Genomic DNA, 27934 nt, shown 5'->3' with positions numbered 1-27934 from the left:
GTGGCCAGGAGTCGGCCAGGGGTGGAAACAACAGTAAAACATTTCTCCTGAATACTGTGATTTTGCATTAATCTTTAAAAAAAGATCCAGAAGGTTTTCATGAATATAAACAATATATATATATATATATATAGCCTATGTGTGTGTGTGTGTGTGTGTGTGTGTGTGTGTGTGTGTGTGTGTGTGTGTGTGTGTGTGTTTTCATATATTTCAGGCGTACACAATTATATTTTAAGCTGTTGAGACCTGTGAATCTAGTTTAAAGTATTTTCAGAACTTAATAGGCTAAAGCTACAATTTATTGGAATGTTACTGAAAGTATAATATAGCTAATTAAAATAGTTAATTTACTTTTTCATCAAATTGTACAAATCCAAAAAAGTCTACTCTGTCATGCTGCTCTTCGGTCACTTTTGACCAAACAATTAAATTTTTAAAAACACAATAATCCACAAACTAACTGGTGGGCTGCAGCATCACTGAGTCAGGAGACTGAAATAAGAGGTTGAAATGAGATCAGATCCAGGTGGATTGAGCTGTGATAAAAGATTTGCTGTTTATTTTAATGTTATGTGTAACAAAATGCTTTCCCTTCATTCGGGTTTAGTAATAATAATGCAAAAACGTGTACACTTCAAATCAAAATGTTTTTTTAATAAACCTCGTCAAAAGTATTATTTTAGAATACATTCAAATCCACAGCTTAAAAGTAGTAATTGTGTCAAAAACTACTAGAGAATTCACAAGTTTCTCCAGAGAGCTATAAAGGCATAAAACACCATGACATTACATGTTTTATTTTATTTTCTCTCAGCAGATGGCGCTAATCTGATTCAAATAACTGGATTTAAAAGGTCTAATCTCTATGTTAATCTAAAAATACTGAACATTTCGAACAACGATTATTAAACAACAATATTGTTTATGATAAATTAAAAGGTTTTTTTTTTAAAATGCTATAAATCCATCCATTTTTTTTTTCAAAAATGTATGGGTTGTCTTTTAAAGAACAGAAAGAAAAGAAAACAAAAGAACATGCAACATATAATCAAGGGCTGATACTATAAATTAATAGAAATTAAATTTAGTAAAACAACCTTAAAAAAAGTAATGATAATGTTAGTGTAAAATATCTGGTGTTTAACTGTGTTAGTCAATTAGAACACAGGAATGAGTCCAGAAGTTACTTCTCAGTTTATTTATTGCCATTTGCTTTCTTTCTTGGTTCTCCCATTTCTTTCATATGACTTTACAATTGCTGCATATTGCTGGTGTCTACAATCAAACAAAGTTAACTTTACTGATACAAATTATATAAATATACATTCACATCACCATAAAGAAAATCTTTAAACAAATCAACAGTTATCAAATTAATATCAATACAGAAAGTTTAAATGAACTTATAAAGTCATAGACACAGCAAACGCATGCAGCAAGCAGAGGAGCAAACAGTCAGCACAAAGAGAAACACACTAGTGAGGGTGATTGGTAGGTAATTATCCTCAGGTGAAGGAAGCTCAAGGAAGTGGGCGTGTCTCCCAATATAATGACTAATTGGGATTTTTAACAGTTAGGCTATGTAAAGTTATTTATTAATAGCACATTCAGAGTCATTTTTAGTAAAGTGTCAAACCTGTAACAAATAGTACCAATTTGTTCACTACATATCCATGAAAAAATAATTATTAAAAATTATCAATAATGATAACGATATTCAAAAGTAGGGATGGGCACCCCTCCAGCACATGGACACACACATGCATGTATAGGCTACATAGCAAGTGAGCAAAGCGGAATGGCAGGATATAACTTAAAAAAAAAAAACATAAAATAAACGTTTCACATTTATGTTTAATAATATTATGTTACTTATTTTTTACTATTTCATCTATGTTGAGTAGCGTATATGAAAAGGGAACCACATGAGATGAGTAAGAAAGGATCAGAAGCTACCCAATAGGTCTATCGGAAAACATTTGGTGTGGGGCAGACATGATTTTGACCATTTATTAAGTTTTGTTTTGTAGAAAGCCTGTCTTTAAAGTGCATTCGTTTCATATAAATTCTATTTTCGTTTTAATGTTTCAGCAACAAATTAATACATTTATTAAGCATAGGCTATTAATAATGTTTGCTGTTATGGTTTCTGTAGCATGCACAATATTATATTTTGTTGTGTGTGTTGTGTACACTCCGCGCAGCTTCTAAGCGGGAAGCTTCTAAAGTTAGTTTTGTTTTTTATATTCCCCAGACCAGTGTTTCCCAACCCTGTTCCTGGCCATGACATTCGTGCCATAGACACGAACTTTCATGAGATTGGGCTGGAAAGTTCGTGTCTATGGCACGAATGTCATTTGTCGTGGCATTTATAGCCTACGCCAAAAACAGTTTTTGCGTGTATTTGGCACGCGATTTTCGCGTACATAAGATACGCACTTTTTTGCGTATAATACGCACAAACTCCCCACCCCCCTCCCCCCTAAACCTAACCCAGGGTTTTTTAGTGCGTAACGAAAAAAACACTTTTGGCGTATAAATGCCACGAGAAATGACACTCGTGGTATAGATACGCATCTTCATGAGACTGTGTTGGAACTTTCATGAGATCGGGCTGTCCTGGCGGCACACCAACACTGATTCAACCCATCAGCTCATAATCAGGTGGGTTAATGAGCTGATGGGTTGAATCGGGTGTGTATGATTAGGGAGACAAAGAAAACACGCAGTGTTGGTGTGTCGCCAGGAACAGGGTTGGGAAACACTGCCCCAGACATTCACTGAAAAATGGCAATTACCTCCTAAACGACTTAGCCAAACATGACTTCGCTCTATATAATAAGCACTGCCCCTCAAAAGCCACCGCAATGTGATTTCGCAATTACTCGCTCTTAACGGCGACGCGAGTAAGGGACCGTGTGGAAAGTGCACTTTTTCTGACATGTTTGTTCATACACTGTATACAATTTTCAACACTTGACAAGCTATAATCCATTAATGGTGATGGGCATCCCGTTGCCGACAGTCTCTGCCTACGGTTTACCAATAACGACTGACTGGGTCATTTGAACAATCGCCGCAGATTCGAGTCACTCAAAGGAGGTATTTGGGAAAATGAATCGTCCAACGAATCTTTTGGGAGTCGTTGAGCAAATCGGGTAAAAATAAAAGCATATTATAAGACAAATAAAATGTTTTTTTATCCTTGCATGCACGTTAAACTGTTTTTGGGAACTCCCAAAACAAAAATAGGAACATTCATTCAAATGCTATGATAGAGTTTGCACCCATGTTCGTTCATGACTCTCCTGTTCGAACTCGTTCATCAAAAAATGAACAAATTTTTTTTCAAGTCAATTCGTTCGTTTCGAAATGACTCGGAAAAAGATTTGTTCATTTTGATGAACGAGTTCGAACAGGGGAGTCATAAACGTGCGTCACAGAACAGAGCAAGGTGACCATTTGAGCAGCTTATAAAACTTAAACTTTGTTTTTTTTTAAATGAGTGATCGTTTCGCTCGTTGAATTTTTTTTTTTTTTTTAAATGTTTAAAAAAATGTTGAAAAAAACTTCTTCTTCTTCTTCTTCTTTTTTTTTTAAATGAGCAATCACTTCGCTTGATACGACCCTTCATCGTCTGGAATTGTTTAAAGCCCTTTGAACAGTTTGCAGTTTGTACTGAAAGTGTCTTTTGGACCTTGTTTGGTTACCAGTAAAGGAGAAAAATCCTGGAATGTTTTCATCAAAAACCTTAATTTCTTTTCGACTGAAGAAAGAATGACATGGACATCTTGGATGACATGGGGGTGAGTAAATTATCAGCAAAAGTTTTTTTCAAACACTGAACAAAACACCGAGTAACTTAAGTTCAAAGTCCTTGTGCTCGATTAAAAAAAAAAACAAGTCTCTCTCTCTCTCTCTCTCTCTCTCTCTCTCTCTCTCTCTCTCTCTCTCTCTCTCTCTCTCTCTCTCTCTCTCTCTCTCTCTCTCTCTCTCTCTCTCTCTCTCTCTCTCTCTCTCTCTCTCTCTCACACACACACACACACACAATGATGAGCCAAAGCAGAGACTACTGTGACAACGTACAAGATTTGATGTAAGTAAACAGATCACGTAACAATGTCCATAAACCGATGGATGTTCATGCATGACTCCAAACACTCTTCAGCAAATATTCTCATGTGCAACAGCCCCCTTTACTTTTCCTCCCCTCTTCATCATAGTCCTCCAAACACAATGAGGGTGACTCACTTTGGGAGTGTTTTTGAATGATGGATGGCAACAGTAGATCAAAGAGTGTTTCGAACATAACGTCTACATTAAATCCAGTCTTAGCACTTGTCTCGAAGCACATCTTCTCTGCTGGTGGACTGATGCCCTCTAGTGCCTTATAGCGTATTATGCGGTTGTAAAGTGCTATGGCATCATCCTGATTCACCTGCTTGTGCAAGGGAAAGTCAGGGGGTGTGGGACAAGATGAAAGGGGAAGTACACTACCTTCTTCTGCCCTGACTTCCTCTGGGGTCATAATTTGGGCTTGAGGGTCAGTAAGGTCTGCTTTGTTGCCCACAATGGCAAATATGCTGTCACTATTGGCAGAGTCAGTGAGAGAGAGGAAGCGATCTTCAAGCTCTACAAAGCTCTGCCAGTTTGTGACATCATACGTGAGAATGATGGCTGCAGCGCCACGACAATACATGGAGCCCAGACCATGGAACTGTTCACGACCTGATGGAATCAGAAGCACAAAAAAACAGAGATGAATATATCACATATAACAACTGGCCACAGTACAAGAGTAGCATAATATATATTTCTATATAAATTAATAAACACACACTTATATAACATAATTTATTCAGTAATCTTGCCCTCCAATGAACTGCCACCTTGAGAACTGTTGTGACAGAATACATACTGTATATAGCTGAGTCTGTAAGCTGTCAGTCCAGTTTGTGACTCTATAAAATTTGTATTTGTTTGACATGAAAAAAAAAAATGTAATGCAAAAATTTCATGTTTTGGTAACCTATTACTTTCCCTCCTTCCTTCATCAATGAGGTAAGTACATTCTACTAACAATTAAATGAAATAATGTTCCTTTTTCAACCCCATCTCAAGGTCAAGTTTTTTTCTGATCATTTATGGGGTGGAATATTTCTTTTTTTTGACAGAGTGCAGATTCAGCTGTGAAATTTGTGTTCCTCACTCAAAGCTGCCACTTCAGCTATGACTTCAGAAGACCTTTCGCTTTCATTGTGAATAGATTAGAGTATGAATATTTCACCTAGTCTCATTGTCTATAATTTCTGTTTCACAGAGGAAAGAAAAGCATTGGGGTTTGGAAGACATGAGGTTGAGTAAATATGACAGAACTGTGCAAACTACCTCTTTACTATAAGTGCTTCAGCAAAAACACAAGCGTAAAAAAAAAAGAATCCACATTTATTGCTGAAACTATAAGATTGCAAAATCCTGCAAATAACACGAGATAATATGGCAACATGCTTTTTCCACGCACTGCTTTTAAAAACTAGAAAAAGATTTAAAAAAATATACTTTTTTTCCCTCATGGAACTAAAGTCAATTTTGGCAGATCATATATAATTACTCAATCAGATTTATTTAGACTGATGAACAGAATCGACATCTGAGGAACATGACATAGAATGGATCAGGGACATTCCGCAGCGAACACGAGAATATGAGGTTTGTCACTTGATTTCATCACAATCACATGTGGATCAACTATCTCTATATCTAAATATCACAATCTGACATTTAAAAGAATACAACAACTAGAGCCGTAAAACTCTAAAATATATATATGACTAATGTTTTAAAATAGGGCTACAGGGACATTTAATTGCCAGCTTATTTTAATTGAAGATATGTCAATAGAAACACTATGAATGTCACTGAACTAGCCTATAGGTTTTAATGAAAGCAAAGATTTCTGAAATGAAATACTTAAAATAACCTCATTAATTACAATAATTATTAAATTTTAAAATAATAACACTAGTAACAACATGCCCCTTGGGCCCCTATGTGCCAATTCTGGGGCGTGGGTCACCTTACCCAAAGGGTCTATTTTTATCTTTTTACTTCAAAATAGAACTTTTACTCCACAAATCCCTCATTAACAAATAGAGATAAAATAACTCTGATATTCAACATAATACATCATTTATCACTGAAATTAGATCAATAACTCAAAACTATTTTGACTGACTAAATCTTACAAAAGTTGATTAAGATTAATAAAACATTTTACAGACATTCATCAAAAGTCCTGAGATGAGATTTTGGGTCATCTATGGTCAGGATAAAAATTAAGGTAACGTTAGGCTATAACATTTGGATCTCAATCTTACCCGCTGTATCCCAGATGGAGATGTTGTATGGACCCCACTGCTTCAAGAAAAATGCTCCACCAATTGTGCTCAAAGTGTCCTTAAAGTTTCTCTCTGTGTACCTATGCAGCAGGGACGTTTTCCCTACATTCATGTCTCCTATGACAACCATTTTAATATCGGGCTTTCTCATTTTCCCAGGTGGAGACATGATTTTAACCGCGAGGACACAAAATTACTTCAGACTTCCAAATGCTCGCAAAAGGTTTCCAGTTTTGGCTTATATCGCACAAAAACCTTAAGGAGCAGTCACCAGGTCTTCCGAGACATTTAATTGTTTTGAAATGGTCTTGTTCGTGCTTAAAAACACAGTCCATGTCAAAGCACTTAAAAGTTCACTTCTAGCAATGACGCAACAGGAAACTCAAGACCAATGGCACAATGATAAAAAGTCCTGAAACCCGATTTACACTAAATATGTCGTCACACAAGTCAAGACAGATTTTTTTAAAAAATAAAATACTTTATTTATAAATGAATCTTTTCCAATTGTTCCAAGCTATTTATGTCTATTTAGGTGAATGCAATTAGAGGAATGACTTCTTCCCAGTTCATTCATTTAAGTTATTAAGATAGTGTTTTTTTCTCATTATTTTTTATTCTAACATATTTCACTCTTATTCTTACACTAATTGGCTTCATCACTTTCTCTCCTCCACCAATAAGTGTGTGTGCAGGGTTGCCAGGTCCCAGAAATATTTCAAGTCCAATGACAACTCAAAACCCGCCCAACTGGAATGAAAACTAGCCCAATTTTATATATATATATATATATATATATATATATATATATATATATATATATATATATATAAATTCCCTCTTTATACAGGTGAAACTCGAAAAATTTGAATATCATGAAAAGTTTCAACTTTTAATTTGAATTACTGAAATACATGAACTTTTGCACGATATTCTAATTTTTCGAGTTCCACCTGTATATGGTTGCAAATGAGAACTTGTTCTCAACAGATTAACCTGTTTAAATAAAAGTTAACCTGGTTATTTAATATATATATATATATATATATACATTAATATATATCGATATATAGATACATAGATATATATATATATATGTGTGTGTGTGTTAAGTTAAATTTTTTGCCATTTTGTCTCACCCAAAATCTTAATATCACACACTGAAACACAATCTCATACAATAAAGGTCAAGAACTTGTCCTCTCTGATATTTTCTGACCCTAGTAGTCACTTCCTAAATGATCAACAGTTTAAGTGCTTGAGTGACACACAACGTGAGCAGCCAGCTTCCTCTTTCACAGCAACATTAGTTCTTAGAAAGGAACTTTGCCTGTATCAAATAATGTTTTTTTTATGTTATTCAGTCGCAGCATAAGCTACTAGATCACTGGTGAACTCTGATTTCACATTTGCAATATTTACAGGACGTTTTTCTATCATCATTTGGAACACTTCGAATGTGATGTGATGATGCTAGATTTGTGATGTTACGTCAAAAACACATGAGACGCGTCCACTCGCCCACCCATAGACAGCGCCCGCCACAGTTGTTGCCAAATATTCATTCCCGGTGATCAACAACACCCACTAATAAACGGTTCCCTTTTAATTTTTTCTTTGTCTACAATTTAATTATTATTATTTTTGTGGCCGCAGTACATAATAAATGTAGCCCAAAAAACCGCAACCCGCAACTCTTTTTTTAAAATAGCCCAATTGTGCGGGAAAACCGCTACCCTGGCAACATTGTGTGTGTTGGGCGTTCTGGCACAATATGGCTGCTGTCGCATCATCCAGGTGGCTGCTGCACATTGGTGGTCGTTGAGGAGATTCCCCGTAAAGTGCTTCGAGTGCCAAGAAAAGCACTATATAAATGCAATGTAACTATTATTATTATTATTATTATTATTATTATTCCCCATTTAAGGGGAATGTTATAGGCTACTGCTTACCATGTTGACAAATGAGCATTATAAAAAGTTTTTCATATAATATTGTATAATTTTCAGACATTATGATAGTTAATAGTCAAAAATGCCTGTCTTGCTAAAACAGTGGTATAATTATTTTAAATGTACACAGGACTTAAAGTCCCCGTGAAATCAAAATTGAACCTATTTACTTTGTTAGCGCATATTACTAGTCTTGTGGTGAACAATTAATCCGTGCAAGTAAAAATATATTTAAAAAATGTTTTACCTTGGTAATCTTTCATCAAAATCTGAAAAGTTACTTCCGGTCTGGAACGGTTTCTTTTTCTGATGACGTAGGTTTCACAACTTGGGTGGGGAAACGCTTAACCACTCCCCTCAAACCGTTAGTTTGCTATGAGCGAGAGATGGAGAGGAGGAGCGCTAGAGTAAAACCCTGCCCTCTGTTCAATATTCCGTTTCACTTGGAAATACGTCACAGCACTGGAGAAAAATCGTTTGCAACTTCCGGTTCACGGGGACTTTAAGAGAAACACTACAGAATATGCTCTAATATCAAATGATAAATCTTTCCAGAAAACAAAAAACAAACTTAAGGTGTCAAATTATGTGAAAATAGACACTGCACAAGTCTTCCACCAATCAAACATTAAGTTGCCAAATGTGAATAACTTTGCCCTAACTTGTAACATTATGATTAGTGTGTAGTGTACCATTCCATTCTGACCTTGAGCCAGTGGAGCTCAATAAGGATCCTTTGCTTTAGTTATTTCTGTATAAGAATGGTTGAGAAAGGGTTAAGCTCTACTTGAGGATAAACTATGAACAGAGTTGTTTTATTAACATTTACATATTCAATATGTGGTTATGATTACACTTGTGTTCCAACTTTAGTTGGGTAATAGTTATTAGGTAATGACTGGATTTTTTTGAAAGTGTCTTCAGTTGAAATAATTTCTTTAAAGAAAAACTTGAACAGTCACCGATGAGATGCTTCAAACAGCATGTCCAAGTTCTAATAGATAAAGGATTGGCCCAATTCAGTCAGTGGTTAATTCTTCCTTGTCTCTCCTCTTGTAATTTCCCAAGTGGAGATTGGGCTTCTATCCTGAAACCAAAATCAAAATATTAGCACCGTTAAACACAATAAGCCTTGCAATGTGCTTTGAGAGTAGGTGTTGGAGGCTTTGAAAGCTCTGCTGCACTGTGGCTGTTTCTCAATATGTGTTCTTCATCAATCTTGCATCCTTGTTTTCTCGTACTACATCATTATCAACCGTCAAAGTACAATTCCAATACTCAAGAACGCAAGTACAGAGGACAAATGAAAATGCCTGGATGTGTTCTTGATAGAGGACACATGGAATGCAGACTTGAGAGAATCGAACCGTTAAAAATCTCAGAAGACACTGCAAGCAGTCAACATAAGCTGTAAGCTTTAAGCTTCTCGTTTTCACTTAAAAGATTCCCGCTGCGAGTTTGAAATGCATGACAGCTTGTGAAAGTAAACATGTGTCCATCACTTTTGCTTAATTTTAATAAAGTGATAAAGACCTTAAGAAATCGGCAGTATTTTTATTGGCATATTAAGAAGAATCTAACATTGACAAACCATAAACTCACGGTAAAGTAAAAAATAAACTTGTATAAAAACAATGTCTATAATAATATGAAAGAAATGTTTAAAGGGTTAGTTCACCCAAAAATGAAAATTAAGTCATTAATTACTCACCCCCATGCTGTACCAACCCCGTAAGACCTTCGTTCGTCTTCGGAACACAAATGAACATATTTTTGATTAGAAGAAGAAAGGGAATAGTCGAATAAAGTCGTAATTTTTGTTTGTTTTTTCGCACAAAAAGTAGTCTCGTCGCTTGATAAACTTATACTTGAACCACTGTTGTCACATGGAATATTTAAACATTTTCTTCATTGACTTTCTGGGCTGTCAAGTTTCGATCCCTTTGACAGCCTATGTAGCAGTGATCCACCTCTCAAATTTAATCAAAAATATCTTCATTTGTGTTCCGAACACGAACGAAGGTGTTAAGGGGTTGGTACAGCAAAAATTTTCATTTTTGGGTGAACTAACCCTTTAATAGGTTGTGACATAGGTTTGTGATGCTATATTGCATTTCTTGTAGTTTGGCCGCTAATCGCCATTTGCTGAGATGTTCAGTTTAGTAGCAAGGATGCAGCACATCTCACCGAGAACGCAAGTCCGTTCTTTGCGTTCTTGAAATTGAGAAAGAGCCTAAGGCTGAATCCCAATTCTCGGTCTTACCCCTTCCCCTTAGTTTTGCGCGTTCACGTGAGAGGAAGGGCTATCCCAATTCTCATTTTGATCTAGGGGTAAGGGTAAGGTGAAGGGGTATATACCCCTTAAGATCAAGAATTTTCATGAGCTTACTTGAAACCAAGGGGTAAGAAATGCACAAGTTTTTTCGCTTAAATGATTGATAAAAAATATGACCGTCGTGTTTTGTGCTCTACACAATTATGTACATATATATTTGCAACTATGTTGTTTATTGAAACGTTTTTAAAGTTTTTAAAACTTGCTACTTTGCTACGCTAGGCTATGCTAACGTTACATTGCTGATTTGCACAATCAGTCCCATATTTCAAGATCACCCAAAATGTCCGGGATTCAGCTTTTGCTTTCTACAGTCGCCTTTCATTATGTGTACATTATTTGACACAGACATGTACGTGATCAGCTTCTCAGATGCATTCAGCTTCAAACAGATCCCGACTGAGATGAAAACACAGGAATATTAGATCAACAATACATTCAGATTCACCGATTTAAATGAAAGAATTCTGTCCGATTGAAACAACACCTTGTGCATGTAAATATAATGAATAGTGAAGACGGAAAGCAAAATCCCAATCCCGGACATTTTGACGGCATCTTGAAAGTTTCGAGAAGTTTGTGATCAACACTCGTTGCCCCGGGTGACACAGACGCCAGTTAAGGACGATGCAAGATGACGTAACCGAGTGGTGTCTCATTTCATAGGGGTATGTTTGCACTAGCGCTTACCATTTGGTTTCGAGGGACAAGAGCTAGGGGTAAGACGAAGGGGAAGGGGTAAGACAGAGAATTGGGATTCAGCCTTAGTCTGACACGATGAAATCTTACCTTAATGTGGACTCCAAGGGGTGCTAGATTATTCCTTAAGGCATCACAGGCCTTCAGCAAGGGTATTCTGTCTGGCTGTGGATGACTTTTCTGCATTTCACTGCCAGTCTTGGTGTCTTGTGGAGCTTGGTCTTGCACAGAAAGTGCAAATTTACGAACCTCACTACGAAAATGCACCAACTCCTCCACCACATTGTTCAAAACTCCGGAGGAATCATGGACTACCTAAGGGACACAGAGTAAAAGCATTGAAATGAAAGAGATCACACTTACATACAGTACAATTAGACAATATACAGATTATGCGTATTTGGCGTGCTGTCCGAGGGCAGGGGTCCGAGCCCAGAATTTGTCCTGAACCCAGAATACTTCCCCATCCCAAGTTGAGATAGGAATAGTCAAAAGTGAGGAGATTGGGTGGTGGAGGGATGCTGGAAAACTGTAACCGAACAGAGGCAAGTCTGCTGTATACTGTGTATAGCTCTTATGTCATGAACTGAATGTGCTCCTCCTGTGTTAATTAGGTTCATTTTTTGAAAGTGCTCCTCCCGAACTTTGTTAATAAAACATCATGTGTTGCAATTAGGGCTGGGTATTGAGACAAATTTCACAATTCGATTCGATTTCGATTCACAAGCTTGCAATTCAATTCAATTTCGATTCGATTCAATATTGATTATTTTGGATATCAGTTACAATAAATGGCAAATTTTCTCAAGGAAATCAAATTTCTTAACTAATGCTTTAAACTATGGGAGTCTAGTTGTAGCCTATTAGGTTTCATCAGCCTAATATGAAGGTAATAATTCACTGTTTTGTAGCTATACAAACACTTAAATTACACTTTTATTTATTTTTATAATAAGAAGATTATATGAAATATAAACATTTAAATGGTGGCTGTCATAAAAACTTGCCAGATTTATTCAAATATGCATTAAATATTGAAGAACATAAAGATTATAATGCATATGTAGTATGGTGTATTTATTTAGCAAAATGCTCCTCTCTAGAGTTATTTTTTTCTAGCTGACTAACGAGTTGATGTGGGTTTTCTGAGGTCAATATGACGTTACATGACATTGATTACAAGCTGTTTAACTGACGTCTTTCCACGGTTGAAACGCTGATTGAGCGAATCAATGTGAAATGATACGGATTTCGATAAGTTGTACTCTATCTTTTAACACACTTTCAGAAGCTCATTCATGTATATTTCGCGCTGTAACTGGTATTATTAAGCCGGAAGAGAGATCAGCGCTGCTGCTTCTCTTGAGCTGCGCCAGAGAGATCTCACGCCACAGCACCAAAACGTTATTTATGATTTTGAATTTCTAAAGAAAATGGACGTAATTTGAAAATTGAGACTTTGTTTCATAATAGTAACAAAGGACAAAGATTATTTGTCCCGCGATACAATGTTCTATTAATTCAAATGAAACAGGATGACTATTCGATTCTTGAGATTTAAGAATCGATATCGGTAAGTAAAAATGAGAATCGATTCATATCGAGAAATCGATATTTATTACCCAGCCCTAGTTGCCATGATTTAATATTTAGAAAGAAAAAGGACAAAGAAATGAGGCATCTACTAGAACACACACACGCACGCACGCACGCACACACACACACACACACATCCTTGGATCTAACTTTGTTTCTAAGAATAACATGTCCACATTATTGTGTGGGAGTTTATATGAGTGTGCAGGTATGTTTGTTTCCTTTCCTGTTCTCTGTGCTCATCAGTGTTAGACAGGCAGGCTGAATATATGGGCAGATTGGAGAGGCTCCGAGTTGGCGGCTGCCAGTGCACTAGATAAAAACGGTGTGAGGATCTCAATTCTTCAAGATTCCCTCTCCTGCTTCAGACGTGTTGCTGTGTGATCTCTTAGCTCTTGTATAACTTGCTATGTTTATATAAATAACACCACTTGTATGAAGTCAAAACTGTTAAACGGTGTATACAGGTGACTATTGAGCGCTGTCTTTGTAGGGACCATGGTGCCAATTAATTTATTCATGAAAAATTAACAAATTTTTATTTTGAAATGTAACATTGAAAAAAAAGAAGTTTGATCTCTCACCTTTCCATCCAGTAAATCAACTCCAAAAACATCCATGATTTCCCTGACATAGGACAGCATGGCTCCAAATACAACAGGACTCCTAGGCCCATGAACCTTCCAAACATAAAAAGACAGTAAAATTAGTCTTTGACTAATAAATATAAATTAAGGTTTGAAATATAATATTTTGTAATGAGGATATAAAGAATGTGAGGCCTCAGTGACTATACCTTAGTAACAGCCTGAAGCTGACAGTTGCCATGGTGAATGAGGCTCATAATGGCATCCACAGCTTTTGGGGTGTCAAAATCATCAGCGAGTACTTTCCCAACACTGGTCCGTGTAGCAGATAACCTTGACAAAAAGACAGTGAAGACAAAAAGGAGTACGAAACAAAGGCTTTTTCATCATCAGCTTTTTCACCTAGTCAATTTTATCGTTCATCAACTGGAAAAAATTGTTCTGAAAGTGATTCCAATGATATTGTTTCTCTAGTATGCCGTTATCGTTGTAGTTGTGGTTTGGACTCTTTGTGGTTTAATTTCTTTTACATTGATAATGATTTTAAGAACTATATCTGTGAATATTAGAACTTTGTCGTTATAGTTATCATCCTTGGAGTGAATGGTCCTTAGCACTTGCAACCACAGTGACAGCAACTATCATAGATGGTGACGTCCATAACACAAGGATTTGGATCACATCCAAAACATAAAAATGATGGGAGCAGTGACTGGAAATAAAACCTTTTCATGACACAGCTCATATACACTCACCTAAAGAATTATTAGGAACACCTGTTCAATTACTCATTAATGCAATTGTCTAATCAACCAATCACATGGCAGTTGCTTCAGTGCATTTCGGGGTGTGGTCCTGGTCAAGACAATCTCCTGAACTCCAAACTGAATGTCAGAATGGGAAAGAAAGGTGATTAAGGCAATTTTGAGCGTGGCATGGTTGTCGGTGCCACATGGGCCAGTCTGAGTATTTCACAATCTGCTCAGTTACTGGGATTTTCATGCACAACTATTTCTAGAGTTTACAAAGAATGGTGTGAAAAGGGAAAAACATCCAGTATGAGGCCGTCCTGTGGGCGAAAATGCCTTGTTGATGCTTGAGGTCAGAGGAGAAGGGGCCAAATGATTCAAGCTGATAGAAGAGCAACTTTGACTGAAATAACCACTCGTTACAACCAAGGTATGCAGCAAAGCATTTGTGAAGCCCCAACACCCACAACCTTGAGGCGGATGGGCTACAACAGCAGAAGACCCCACCGGGTATCACTCATCTCCACTACAAATAGGAAAAAAGAGGCTACATTTTGCAAGAGCTCACCAAAATTGAACAGTTGAAGACTGGAAAAATGTAACCTGGTCTGATGAGTCTCGAACAGAATGAGAACAAATTGGTTTCTTGAACATGACAATGAGTTCACTGTAGTAAAATGGCCCCCACAGTCACCAGATCTCAACCCAATAGAGCATCTTTGGGATGTGGTGGAACAGGAGCTTTGTGCCCTGGATGTGCATCCCACAAATCTCCATCAACTGCAAGATGCTATCCTATCAATATGGGCCAATATTTCTAAAGAATGCTTTCAGCACCTTGTTGAATCAATGCCACATAGAATTTAAGGACAACTCCGGCGCAAAATGAACCTTTGGTCTAATTACACATTGGTACATAGTCAACCGTTCTCTGAGATTTGTTTTCATGATAATCGAATGTAAAGAGTTTTATCTCTAAAAACTTTAGCTTATAACGCTAGTATATGGGCATAGAGTAATGAAAATAAAAATCGATCGTTAATACCACTAACAAGGCTCAAAATAGCCCAACACTAACACTGTAGCATAATCAGGGTCCCTACATGCAAACCGAAGCATTGAAAACGTTGTAAGTGTAATAAGACCGTTTAATAAGAAGATATTTTATAAACAGTCCGCGAATACAGGCAGGAGCCATCTTTGGAAAACAGTCTCGAGCAGTCGAATCGGCGTTCGTGGTTCAACTGCTTGAGACTGTTTTCCAAAGATGGCTCCTGCCTGTTTTCGCGAAGTGGACTGTCTTTCAAAAATATCTTCATATTAAACGATCTGTACACTTACAACGTTCTCAATGCTTCGGTTTGCATGTAGGGACCCTGAATATACTACAGTGTTAGTGTTGGGCTATTTTGAGCTCTGTTAGTGGTATTAACTATCGATTTTTATTTTCATTTCTCTATGCCCCATATACTAGTGTATTAAGCTAAACAGTTTTTAGAGATAAAACTCTTTACATTCTATATCATGAAAACAAATCTCAGAGAACGGTTGACCATGTACCAATGTGTAATTATACCAAAGGATCATTTTGTGCCGGAGTTGTCCTTTAAAGGAACACTCCGACTTTTTGGGACTTTAGCCTATTCACCTTACCCCCCAGAGTTAGATAAGTCCATACATACCTTTTTCATCTCCGTGCGTGCTATAAGTCTGTTTGACGCACCCACCGCTAGCCTAGCTTAGCACAAAGACTGGATGTGAATGGTTGCAGCTTTCATACTAATCCAAATGAGTGACAAAATAACGCAAACGTTTTCCTATTTACATGTTGTGATTTGTATAGTCACAGAGTGTGCAAATATCAAGGCCATATGAGACACAGACATCTTTTAACCGTATAAATACTATATTTTCTGAAGGCGAAGCACTGCTACTTGGGCAGAGTGATAACAATCACCTGAGACGCACCGTGACGAGGAGCAGAGAGTTCGCTCAGTGTTGGCGTTAGATAGAAAAGCATAGTTTATCATGGGTGTTTGCTTTATTGTATGAGCTGTGACAATAAACAGGGGAGACCAGGTAATACAGTACCATGTTTCATTGATTTCCAACCAAAAACGCACCCAGATTTATAAATATCACATGAATAAATAATTATTATTACAGGAATCAATATATTTTAAATGCAATTTATTAGCTGAACCAAATGTATTCAACATTAGCCTATATAATACAGTATTGCATTACTATAGGATAGAATAAGGGGAAAGTAATAGCACAAATTGTTTTTGCACAATGAACTCACAGCCTATCGTACCCTTTTGCACGCTCAAGTTCGTTATTTCCATGGTTATTTCAAATTTAGGCTACTAGGCGTGCCGCGCGCAGGGTGCAAGTTCAACGCGGTAAACGCGCTCGTTTTTTTTTTCCCAAGCGCGTCCGCACCGCATCAAGATAAAAACATATTCATACCCTAATCATATAATAGTGTCACTAACGTTACATTAGCTCTGGCTAATGGCACTGTTACAGTAGGTCATCTAAAAACATAACGGAACACTTACCTCAGCCGCAGGTGATCCACTTGTCCTGTCTGTGCTGTCGATGGGATAGCCGTATCCTTCAGCACATTATGATCCGTGTGGCAAATTCCATTTTTCAAAATAGTCGTCCATTGAAATGTACCGAGCAAACATAATGTCCCTTGATAATCTTAGGTGTGTTTGGATAAATATTCAGAGTAAGTTAGCCATTTCTTCATCCAGTCAGCGTTTTTAGTTGGAATTCTGTGAAACGTGGTATTACCTCCCCTGTTTACAGTCGCAGCTATTTACAATAGAGCGAAAACCCATGACTCTAAACTACGCTTTTACTATTCATAAATTGCTGACTCTGTTACCCAAACACTGAGCGAACTCTCCGCTACTCACCACGGCGTGTCTCAGGTGATGCGGTTATTACTCCGTCAAAGTAGCAGTGCTTCGCCTTCAGAGAATAGTTCCCAGGTTTTATACGGTTAAAAGATGTCTGTGTCTCATTTGACTTTGTTATTTGTACATTATGTGACTATACAAATCACAACATGTAAATAGGAAAACGTTTGCGTTATTTTGCCACTCATTTGGATTAGTATGAAAGCTGCAACCAGTCACATCCAGTCTTTGTGCTAAGCTAGGCTAGCGGTGGGTGCGTCAAACAGACTTATAGCACGCACGGAGATGAAAAAGGTATGTATGGACTTATCTAACTCTGGGGGGTAAGGTGAATAGGCTAAAGTCCCAAAAAGTCGGAGTGTTCCTTTAAGGCAGTTCTGAAGGCGAAAGGAGGTCAAACACAGTATTAGTATGGTGCTCCTAATAATCCTTTAGGTGAGTGTATTCTAACATGAATGTATATCAGAGTCTGTCTTTACCTCTCCCAGAGAAGTCCCTCCTCTATAGGCAGGCACTGTAAATGGCCTTGCATGTAGGCCTGTGCATTGTGGCAGAAGGTAGAGATGGTGGACAAGGTAGATCGGGCTCCATTCATGCTAGCATCACTATAGTCAATTGCTGGAAAGGTTAAAAGACCCACAGAAAATTTATAGTAAATGTAGAATATCTGTCTCTTTGTAGGAGTATCTATTTCAGGAGTCCCTTTCAGCATGTAACATACCTGATCTGTATTTGGTCAGAAGGCAAAAGAGTCGAAACTCGTTAGCAGTGTAAGATGCCAGAAAATCCTAGATTATAAAGAGAGGTAGATTTAAAAGACACTATTGTCTATTAAACGTACAGAACACATTTTTATTTTTATAATTTGCTACCTTTATAGTTACATAATTCTTCAATGATTTTGACATCTTCTCTACACTTCCTTTCAAATGAAGGTGTCCTTAAAAACAAAGTTTCAATCAAATAGACCTTTACGAGCCGTAAAGCTACATATTCACTGATCCTATGCTACAAAATATAGTATGCTCATTAAAATATTACTACTCCTTAACCAGACGACTGAGGGCATTACCGGAGTGCAGGAAGTAGTTTCCCCATTGTTCACACTGATGATATGCCTCAGACTGGGCAATCTCATTCTCATGATGTGGGAAGGCAAGGTCAATCCCTCCGGAGTGAATGTCCAACTGACATCCAAACACTGAGCTACAGACAAGAAAAGCAACAAAAAAAATTTCATGTGAAAATATGATTTTGTAATTTTGCTGAAAACTCCATCCATTCCTAGAGAATCAACCATTTAGAAAGAGGCTTGTCACTTTTTTTTGGTTATACTTACGTGTTATATTATTCTAAAAATAAGCATCATTTTGTACAGTTAAAAACAATGTTTGTATTTGACCTTAGATTTTATATTTGTTAAAGTAAAAAAATCCTAACTATTCCTCAACTGAAAACTTTAATTCTCTTAAAAGGGATACTCCACAGTTTTTTCATATTAAAATATGTTATTCTCTTAACTAAGACGAGTTGATATCATACCTCTCTCATCTCAGTGCGTGCACTCAATTGCTCTGGCGCACGAGACACTTTGATGGCACTTAACTAGCCCAGTTCATTCAAAATGGGCCAAGCAGAGAAGCGACCAAACACCTCCACGTTTTCCCTATTTAAATAAATTTACACGAGTAGAGTAACTCGACCAAGAATGGTAATAAAATAAAATGTTGCGCTTTTCTAAGCGTGTAAAGTGGATAACTATAATGTATGGCGGAATACCACAGCAAGTGCTTGGGAGCACTTCGACTCGGCATAGTAATATCATCACTCGTGAAAAGTCCTCTCACTCTCCAGAGTGATGATATTACTGCGCCAAGTCCATAGATATATATGCGCCGAGTCGAAGTGCTCCCAAGCACTTTCTGTGGTATTCCGCCATATATTATAGTTATCCACTTTACAAGCTTAGAAAAGCGCAACGTTTTATTTTGTGTCACCATTCTTGGTCGAGTTACTCTACTCGTGTAACTGTGTTTAAATAGGGAAAATGTAGATGTGTTCATGTTCAGAGGTCACTTCTCTGCTTGGGCCATATTGAATGAACTGGGCTGTGAGTGATTGAGTGCACGCACTGAGACAAGAGAGGTATGCATCAACTCGTCTTAGTTAAGGGAATAACAAAACGGTGGAGTAATGGGAGTAATGACAGATCTATCTATTGTGACATATACAATAAATAGGTAATGAATGCTTTCCAAAATTCACCAAAATTATTCAACCTCCATTGCAAATCAGGTTTATTGGCAAAATATACAGACTATCAGCTGTTTGTATAATGAACAAATCAAACAAAAGAAATTGAAATACCTCAACAACAAATGTTTTAAGTGGTTTCCCCAAATTCAACTGAAAAAGCAACTTTAAATGACTCAAATTTATTCAACCCCTTCATGGCAAACATCTTTAGTACTTAGTAGAACACCATTTTGCTGTTATGACCTGCTGCAAACAAGATGTATGACTAGACACCAGCTTCTACGAACACGCATCACAGAAAAGAGCAAGGCGAGCATTTTTGCTTATAAAACTTAAACGTTTTTATTTATTTTTGAAATGACCGATCGTTTCACTAGATAAGACCCGTATTCATCATCTGTTATCGTTTTAAGCCCTTTGAAGCTGCACTGAAACTCACATTTGGACCTTGAACCATTTAGCGGCCAATGAAGTCCATTATATGGAGAAAAATCCTGGAATGTTTTCATCAAAAACCTTAATTTCTTTTCGACTGAAGAAAGAAAGACGTGGACCAGTTATTGCAGGTTAGAGGACCCAACTAGTCAATGCATAGAAAAATAATGTAGGAACTAGATTTTCTTTGTAATATACTTATAAATATGCTACAGAAGCTTCTGGATTCGTTTTTGTGAGAAAATTTTACTTCCGCGTCTGAAATGGGCATGGCGGGCGTGACGTAACGGGTGGGAGAGCGGTCGATTCAAACAGGAAAACAATGGATCGCAATGACATTTCGGACACTGAGGAAATATTTGTATGACGGACCAAGCCATAAAGTTATGAGCCTGCTATGCTGCCAAGAGAGCAGGGACAGGCCAGGATAATGTTAGACAGAACAGTCAGAGACAAATTGAGTTGCGGTGTGAGAACCATTGGAGAACAGGACAGGTGCCTTTTGGTGAGAGAAGTGCTTATAGATATACACGTTCACTAACGATACACTGTGCTCCCAATATTGTGCAGATTATTATGATCCTATAACAGGCCAGCAGACATTAGTATGTTTAGGGTAGATTTATACTATTAAATGTATAAAAACTATACTTGAGTATATTTCTATTGTACTAAACATACTCAGGTACATTTTTAATACATCCTTTTACCTGGGTTATAACATAAACAGAAAATTAAAGATTTGAGTATTTAAACAACCAATTTTGTTTTTCAATTACAAGTTGCTTCTATTTAGGGCATGACTACCTATATCACACTATTTGATGCCATTGGTATAGTATACAACGATCAATATTCTTGCTTCGGCATCCCATGTTGAACTCCATAATATCGCCAAGATGATAATCATTTGATCTGAAGTGAACGCTACACACGACTGAGTTTAGCCGATGCAGAAGAGAAATCCCATCTCTTCACCTGCACAAACCACACCAGGAACGAAAGATATAGGCTATAGCACCGTCCCTTTTCTTGAAATGGGAACTTGTGGACTCGATCTTGAAGTCCTGACAGGCCAGAGTTTTTGCAACCTCCACAAACACAATAATTTACCATGATGATGATAAATTAAAATACAAAAAGTACCGAAAGCACACTTACTGATGATCACTCTCACTTATTACCAGCCTACTCTGCACTGAGCCGAGGATGAGGCTCCGTAACGTGATGTAAAATGATGCGATGTTGAAAACAAGCCGTTTTTACGAGCAGTCCAAGAAACGCTCACTTTATTTACTAAATTAGTGCCGTTATGTTGTTTTAAAACATTTTAAATCCTGCATTAACTTTTCATATGGTATTTTAATACAAGATTATCTATTAATTTAGATTATATTTTTACCTGCATTATGCTCTTTAAGGCAGAGCATTTACCTTGCAATTAAAATCTTTTATTGTGGGCCAGCCTTAAGGCAGAGCATTTACCTTGCAATTGTAGAACATTCAATGTGCCACCCAGGTCTCCCTTGTCCCCAAGATGAAACCCAGTGAGGTTCATGTGGTTTGGATGCTTTCCACAGAGCAAAGTCCCTTGGATCCCTTTTATCCTGAACCCCTAAAATACAAGAAATTGTAAATACTCTATTAGATTTACGTCATGGTTTCAAGAGCATATTAATTATCTCAGAAAAAAATAGATCTTATCTACAGACATTACTTATATTATCAGTAATTTTTGTAGCTATTACCAGTAGTTTTGTAAAACAAGTTAGCTCAATAACACAGTAAATATTATAATAAATGTGTAATGACAACTGATGTGTGATTAAAAGATTGAATATACCCACATTTACTGTTATTGATGAAGACCTCCAAGACAAAACAAAAACAGATGTCATAAATATACCTTGCTCCTCAACAACGCCTCCGAGATTCACAAGCTTGCCATAACGGCTACCAATGGACTGAGTGTTGAAGTAGACGTTCCCTGAGTCAACAAATCATACTGGATATTTAGTTTTATCTTCTCTTCCTTTTTAGAAAAAAAAAGAAAAAAAAAACTTGGAAGACTTGACCTTAAAATTGTCAACAAGAAAGAGAGTCACCTTGATCTGTGACATAGGCATGTCCGTTTCTGATAATGCGCTCTATAAAAGCTACAATCTGGGGAATGTTGTCTGTCACCCTCATGTATACAGCTGGAGGAAGAACCTGGACAAATGAACAAAGACCAGACAAATACACATTAATGTTTCAGTCAAATCACCACCACCACAAAAAAAAAAAAAAAAAAAAATTGATTTACCCGCAGTGCTTGCATGTCCCTCTTAAACTCTTCCTCATGCATTCTTGCAAGGACGGTGGGAGAGATGTTCTCCTGCAAAAGAAATTAAACCAAAAAAAAAAAAAAATAAATTCTACATGTCTTAGAATTGCCAAGTATAAACATCCTTCCACATAAATGTCTAATACTTTATGTACTGAAACATGGGTAAAAGAGTATTGATACTTACCTCAAGGCTTCTTTGTATGATTTTATCATCAATGTCGGTGATGACCATAACATGGATGACACTGATTCCAAAAAGTCTAGATAAGATTCTTTGCAGAATGTCAAATCGGACATATGAGCTGCATACAAGAAAGAAAAAGAAGAAAATAAAGGAAGCTGGCAGAGAAATGCATTTACTGCTGAACAAACACCAACCAAGGGTTATTATAGTGAACTAAAATAATAGCATTTTTTATATTTGAAATAAAATAAATGTTAACTGAAATAAAATATAAAATGATTTAATTTCAGCTACCTGTCAAGGCAACATTTCATAATAATAAAAAATAAAAACAACAAAATTGCTAAAACTAAGATTCACTCAAATTTAAAATCTTAATATGAACTATAATAGTATACAAATTGAATTAATATTAACCTAGCAAAAACCTAAAACAAATCATGTTTCTACGTAACTGCTGTTGAAATTATTATTATGTTTAGCAATTATAAGGAAAATCCTGAACTACTGATAAATATAAATGGTATTACAATAGAAAAAGTAACAGAAATTAAATTCTTGGGAATCACGATAGACAACAAACTGAGCTGGAAACCACACATTGGACACATACAAAGGAAGATATCAAAAAATATTGCAATTATAAACAAAGCTAAGTACGTTTTAAATTACAAGGCGCTGTATATATTATATTCCTGTCTTATTTTACCATACTAAATTTATGGAATTGAGGTCTGGGGTAATAATTATAAAAGTCCCCTTCATTCCCTTGTAATACTTCAAAAACGAGCAATCAGAGCTTAGCTATTCATAAGGTAGGATACCTCGAAAATATTTTGTTTTTACAAAGTAACATGCTCAAATTCGTGGGCTATATGCACGCATAAGTTCCGCATTTGATGCAAGGATGCTCGTCCATTTCCGGTTGTGGAGATTTAAGCGGAGGAAAATCGAGGAAAAACGGGATTATGGCAGAGTCTTCAAAATTTACTGTCCTCCCGTCTTTGAAACGAAACGTACATATGTTTAGATGTAATTTTATATATAGTTATGTTTATTTAATATAATTTCAAAAACAAGCATAAACACAACGAGGGGTGTCTGTTTTAACTGTTTTTGTGACTAACGTTTCTTTAGTATAACCATGGAGTATAAAATTCAATATAAATTTTCAGTATTGCATTGGACTCTACAGGGGTTGGACAATGAAACTGAAACACTGGCCAATGTTGGAGGTTTCACATCTATATGCCTGACGGCCAATCTTCAGAGTGAAGCACGGGTGGATCAGTGATGGTTTGAGCTCCAATATCATGACAATCCTGATTGTATTTGATGGACACGACACTGCCGAGGACTACCAAACCCTTCTGGAGGATCATGATGCTCAAACCGTGTATCAGCATGATCATGCACCAACACACACAGCAAGACTTGTGACAGAAGGGTTTGATGAAGATGAAAGTGACGTTGAACATCTCCCATGGTCTGCACAGTCCCCAGATCTGAATATTATTGAGGTGTTTTGGAGGAGCGAGTCCACCAGCATCATATAGTGACCTGGACACTGTTCTGGAAGAGGAACGGCTCATAATCCCTCTGGTCACTGTGAAGGACTTTTATCTGTCAATTGGTGCTGTATTTGGATGCAAAATGAGGCCCTCACCATTCTAACAAATTATTGTGTTGTAAAACCAGGTGTTTCAGTTTCATTGTCCAACCCCTGTATGATCGGCGGAAGTTATCGAGCACCCTTACACCTTCACCGGAAATACCGCCGTGCATAGAGCCCATTGATTTTTATACTGTACAATTAGTGTATAAAGCAAATCGGGTCGTACTACCAGCAAATATTCAAAAATTATTCAAAAAAAAGAGATAGCTGTTACAATTTGAGAGGTTATGGCCAACTTAAAGTACCAGCTTTCAGAACTACGAGGAAAAGTATGTGTGAGTCTGTGTATGGCGTCAGGCTCTGGAATAACCTGAGAGCCCAGCAGTGCCCATTCGGTACTATCCTGTTATCCGGACCCCACCATATAACATTTCGGAACTATAGTCATCCCTGATTGGTCTTAACCCCAGTGACGGGTAGGTTTAGGGGCGGGGTTAGGGGTACATCGTGGGGTCCGGATAACAAGAATGTACCACCAGTTCAAATCCAAGTAAAAACAAGCATACTGCATACTGTCTAAGTACAGGAAGGAAGAATATTAATTTTGTTGATTGTATGGGAATTGGAAACGTCCAACACAAATATGTATCAATTGTTTTCTCGATTGTAGTAATGTATCTACTGCATAAATGTATAAAAGGTGGTAGGCGTTAGCTTCTACTCCTTTTGAGCATCATATTCACATTTTTATTTATTTTCTTACATATTCATTGCACATGTATCTTTCTTTAGTTTGACCTACTATGCTGTCCTCTGTTACTAGATTTACCTTTGTGAATTTTAGATGCTCAAAAAAAAAAAAAACAAAAAAAAAAACTAACTAGCAAGCACTTACCACGCATGGCCGAGATGGGCATGGTCATAAACAGTGGGACCACAGCTATACCTGGAATTGACAAAAGATGTTATAGAAAAAAACCTATATAACATGTAAGAAAATCTAAAGGACCACTGTGTAACTTACCAGGAAGCAATTCTTTCTTGAGCCAAAACCAGGGGTTCTTTCTGCTTGGTCAGACTGTTGTAAGTCATAACACCGGTGTCATAGCCCACTGGTTTTATCCACTTTCTCTCCGCCCTGCTGCATATATTACAATTGGACAACAATGACGTATTTGTTATTCCATTATGAATCCCATGCCTGATTCTAAAGCCAGAATTAAGCAGTTTTGCATTTGTAATTAATGCTAAAGGCAGCATCATTTTACATAAATATGACACAAAACATTTGAACAAAGTCCAGGTGGTGGTTAAAAGATTCCGACAATGCGATTAAATATATAATATCTCTAGACATTTAAGCGCGTTTTCCCAACTTGATTGAAGATGTATGGTTTCCCAATTCCCCGATCAGTATCTTTTCAGAGTCATCACATTGAAAGATCAGATTCGTCGGTCCACAACCATAGACAGTATCATTCATCTGTCACACTGACACACGCAACTCGGCTGTTTTGCAGTGGATTTAAGATGGCCGCGCACTGAAAACCATACCGGGGCAAAGGACATGAAAAACTATGCAGTTACGGAAATGCTTTCGATAATGGTTTACCAATCGTTCTCCTTATAAATGCATTTGAGGGATGTAACTGTATTTTAAAGTTTGAGGATTTCGAATGTGACGCGGAAAAAAACTAAAAACTAAAAACTCTCTTTCTTGTTTTATCATTTAAAAGCTAAGTTTGACTATCCGGAATCATAGTCCGGAATTAACATTAGATATCAACAACGTCTGTCTGACTAGTCGTAGGCTAATTGCATTTTGGATAGGGTATTATATCTGTAACATATAATTGTGACTAATCGAAAAAGATATAATTCAATTTTGACTAGGCAAAACTATGGCAAGCCGTTTAACATTTAATCATTTGAACCTTCTCTATTTTCATGCTAAGTAGTACTTATTTTTATAACAATCTTTTTCATACTTATTAATTAGCGCTTATTATTTAGACCTACAGTGCCCTTTTAGATACTTTATTCATACTGGTACTTGTTTCAATAGTGACTATACTATTCTTTTGTTACTACAATATATATATATATATATATATATATATATATATATATATATATATATATATATATATATATATATAGTCATATATAGCCATACATATATACAGTCATATATATATATATATATATATATATATATATATCTGGTGCTTACAGTAATGTCAATTAATGTACATTGTCCCTGTCAAATAACTAACTAAATAAAAAATAAAAATAAATAAAGGGAACTCACTCTCAGGCCCGTTTTGTCCTTACATTCATGCTAAAATAATTATAATGCAATAATAATAATTCCGCTCCTCCCTCACTTCCGGTTCTGGCGCTGGGGTTCTGAAACAGGTGGTGCTGCGGGTCTGCAGCTGGATAGATACAGTCGGCAACGCGTCATAGTTGGGGGGCGTGGTCGGCGTGGGGGAAAGCAGCGCGACCATCCTATGTATTTGAATGACAAAAATGTCATATTGCGAGTCATTTATGCCTGCCGACCGGCAACGGTACATTGCAAAATTAACTGTAATAGGTTATGATTGCCCTTATTTAATTAAAAACTGGGTCAATGACCCAACCAAATGGCCGGAGGTGTCGTTTCCAGACTATTATATCTGGTTGAATCTTCAGGTAAGACATCGCGGAAGCTACCGGCAACACAAGCCTGTAACTCAATCAACTTGCGTATAAGTTACTATAAGTCCATAAAACCATGTCACTTACCAATTGTACGTATGCTTCACTCCAAACTATTAATCCTTTTGTAAAACGGTGATCATTAGTAGTCGCTACGAAGTTGCAGAGGGACTTTGCTGACATTATCCGAATTCTCACAGACTGCAGTCTGATAACCTTCAGCTGATAACGCTAATAACATCCCTTATGAAAAACAACTAAAGGAATCTTGTAGTAGCCTATTTTAGGACAAAATATTATAGTAACGTTAATCCTATAGGAATACTATAGTATTTTGGGACATAGCCTAGAAGTATAGGTATTAATGAACATCACAGAAGTATTATACACTACTATAGAATACTAGCCATAGGATTACTATAGTTCTTTTTCGTAAGGGATAACGTCAGACAAATCTGGCCCACTGCCTAATACGAGTTTAACATCTACTACTATATCACACGGACCTCTACTCACACAGTAATCTAATAAGATATGATTAATCTTGCCATTTTGTCCTCCTATCCGGTTCTGTATGTATGTAAGAAAGGCTGTAGAACTTCAATTTATAATTTGTTTGTTTATTGGTGGTACAGAAAACGACACCGCAACTCTTCGGCATGATTGTCCCATGTATTTCAATGAGCGCCAAGGCAATGTTTTCCCCCACGGGCTAAATTCACACCACGTGACGGGGCGTTCCCGGGGGCGTTCCCAGACCAACCGACTGTATCTATATATCTCCACCAAACAGGCGAAACTCTGATGCTTTTTTTGGTAACAGCCACTAGATGGCGCTTCGGTAGCGCCATATCGGGGTGAAAATTCCAACTGGAGTTATTGGACAACAGCACAGATAACAGTTTTTTGAGGTAGTTTTTTTCTTGCATTAGTGAGTATTTCCATTGTATGCAACTTTACACTTTTACTACTATTATTAGTTACCAACTCGGCCTAAAATATATTTTGGACGTTTTAATCCCCTGGATCATGCTTCAAACATGATAATCATTGATGCGCTGTGTCCCTTATCCTAACTAATTGCCACTTTGGACATTGGCTGTGTTTTTTTTTTGTTTACTAGTCTTGCTTTAACGGTCATTAGTACTGCAAAAAAAAACTGT

General features: G+C 37.0%; 2 protein-coding genes across 4 annotated transcripts; both read right to left on the bottom strand.

Moving 5' to 3' along the window:
* Positions 1-1182: 1182 nt before the first annotated feature.
* LOC120495333 (ras-related protein Rab-20) lies at positions 1183-6779 on the bottom strand. Its single transcript, XM_039694839.2, has 2 exons — positions 6378-6779; positions 1183-4728 (listed from the first exon to the last, which is right to left on the bottom strand). The coding sequence occupies exons 1-2, from the start codon at positions 6565-6567 to the stop codon at positions 4178-4180; spliced, it is 741 nt and encodes a 246-aa protein (XP_039550773.2). The 5' UTR covers positions 6568-6779; the 3' UTR covers positions 1183-4177.
* Positions 6780-9137: 2358 nt separating this feature from the next.
* Positions 9138-25595, bottom strand: cars2 (cysteinyl-tRNA synthetase 2, mitochondrial). Of its 3 annotated transcripts, XM_039694851.2 has the most exons (16): positions 25445-25595; positions 25093-25209; positions 24964-25014; positions 22454-22571; positions 22246-22317; positions 22046-22151; positions 21847-21927; positions 21426-21555; positions 18322-18455; positions 18122-18189; positions 17971-18037; positions 17729-17867; positions 13777-13900; positions 13565-13660; positions 11475-11699; positions 9138-9437 (listed from the first exon to the last, which is right to left on the bottom strand). In XM_039694851.2, the coding sequence occupies exons 1-16, from the start codon at positions 25549-25551 to the stop codon at positions 9381-9383; spliced, it is 1692 nt and encodes a 563-aa protein (XP_039550785.2). In that variant the 5' UTR covers positions 25552-25595; the 3' UTR covers positions 9138-9380. The 3 variants fall into 3 exon arrangements, with proteins under 3 accessions (XP_039550785.2, XP_039550793.2, XP_088988402.1); XM_039694859.2 differs by having other exon boundaries at positions 25093-25582; XM_089132276.1 differs by lacking the exon at positions 21847-21927 and having other exon boundaries at positions 25093-25581.
* Positions 25596-27934: the final 2339 nt, after the last annotated feature.

This window comes from Pimephales promelas, chromosome 6 (assembly GCF_988280905.1).
Source record: "Pimephales promelas chromosome 6, fPimPro1.hap1.1, whole genome shotgun sequence".
Lineage (NCBI taxonomy): Eukaryota > Metazoa > Chordata > Actinopteri > Cypriniformes > Leuciscidae > Pimephales > Pimephales promelas.
Note: the sequence above shows the minus strand (reverse complement) of the source record. Positions and strands in the feature narration are given on the sequence as shown.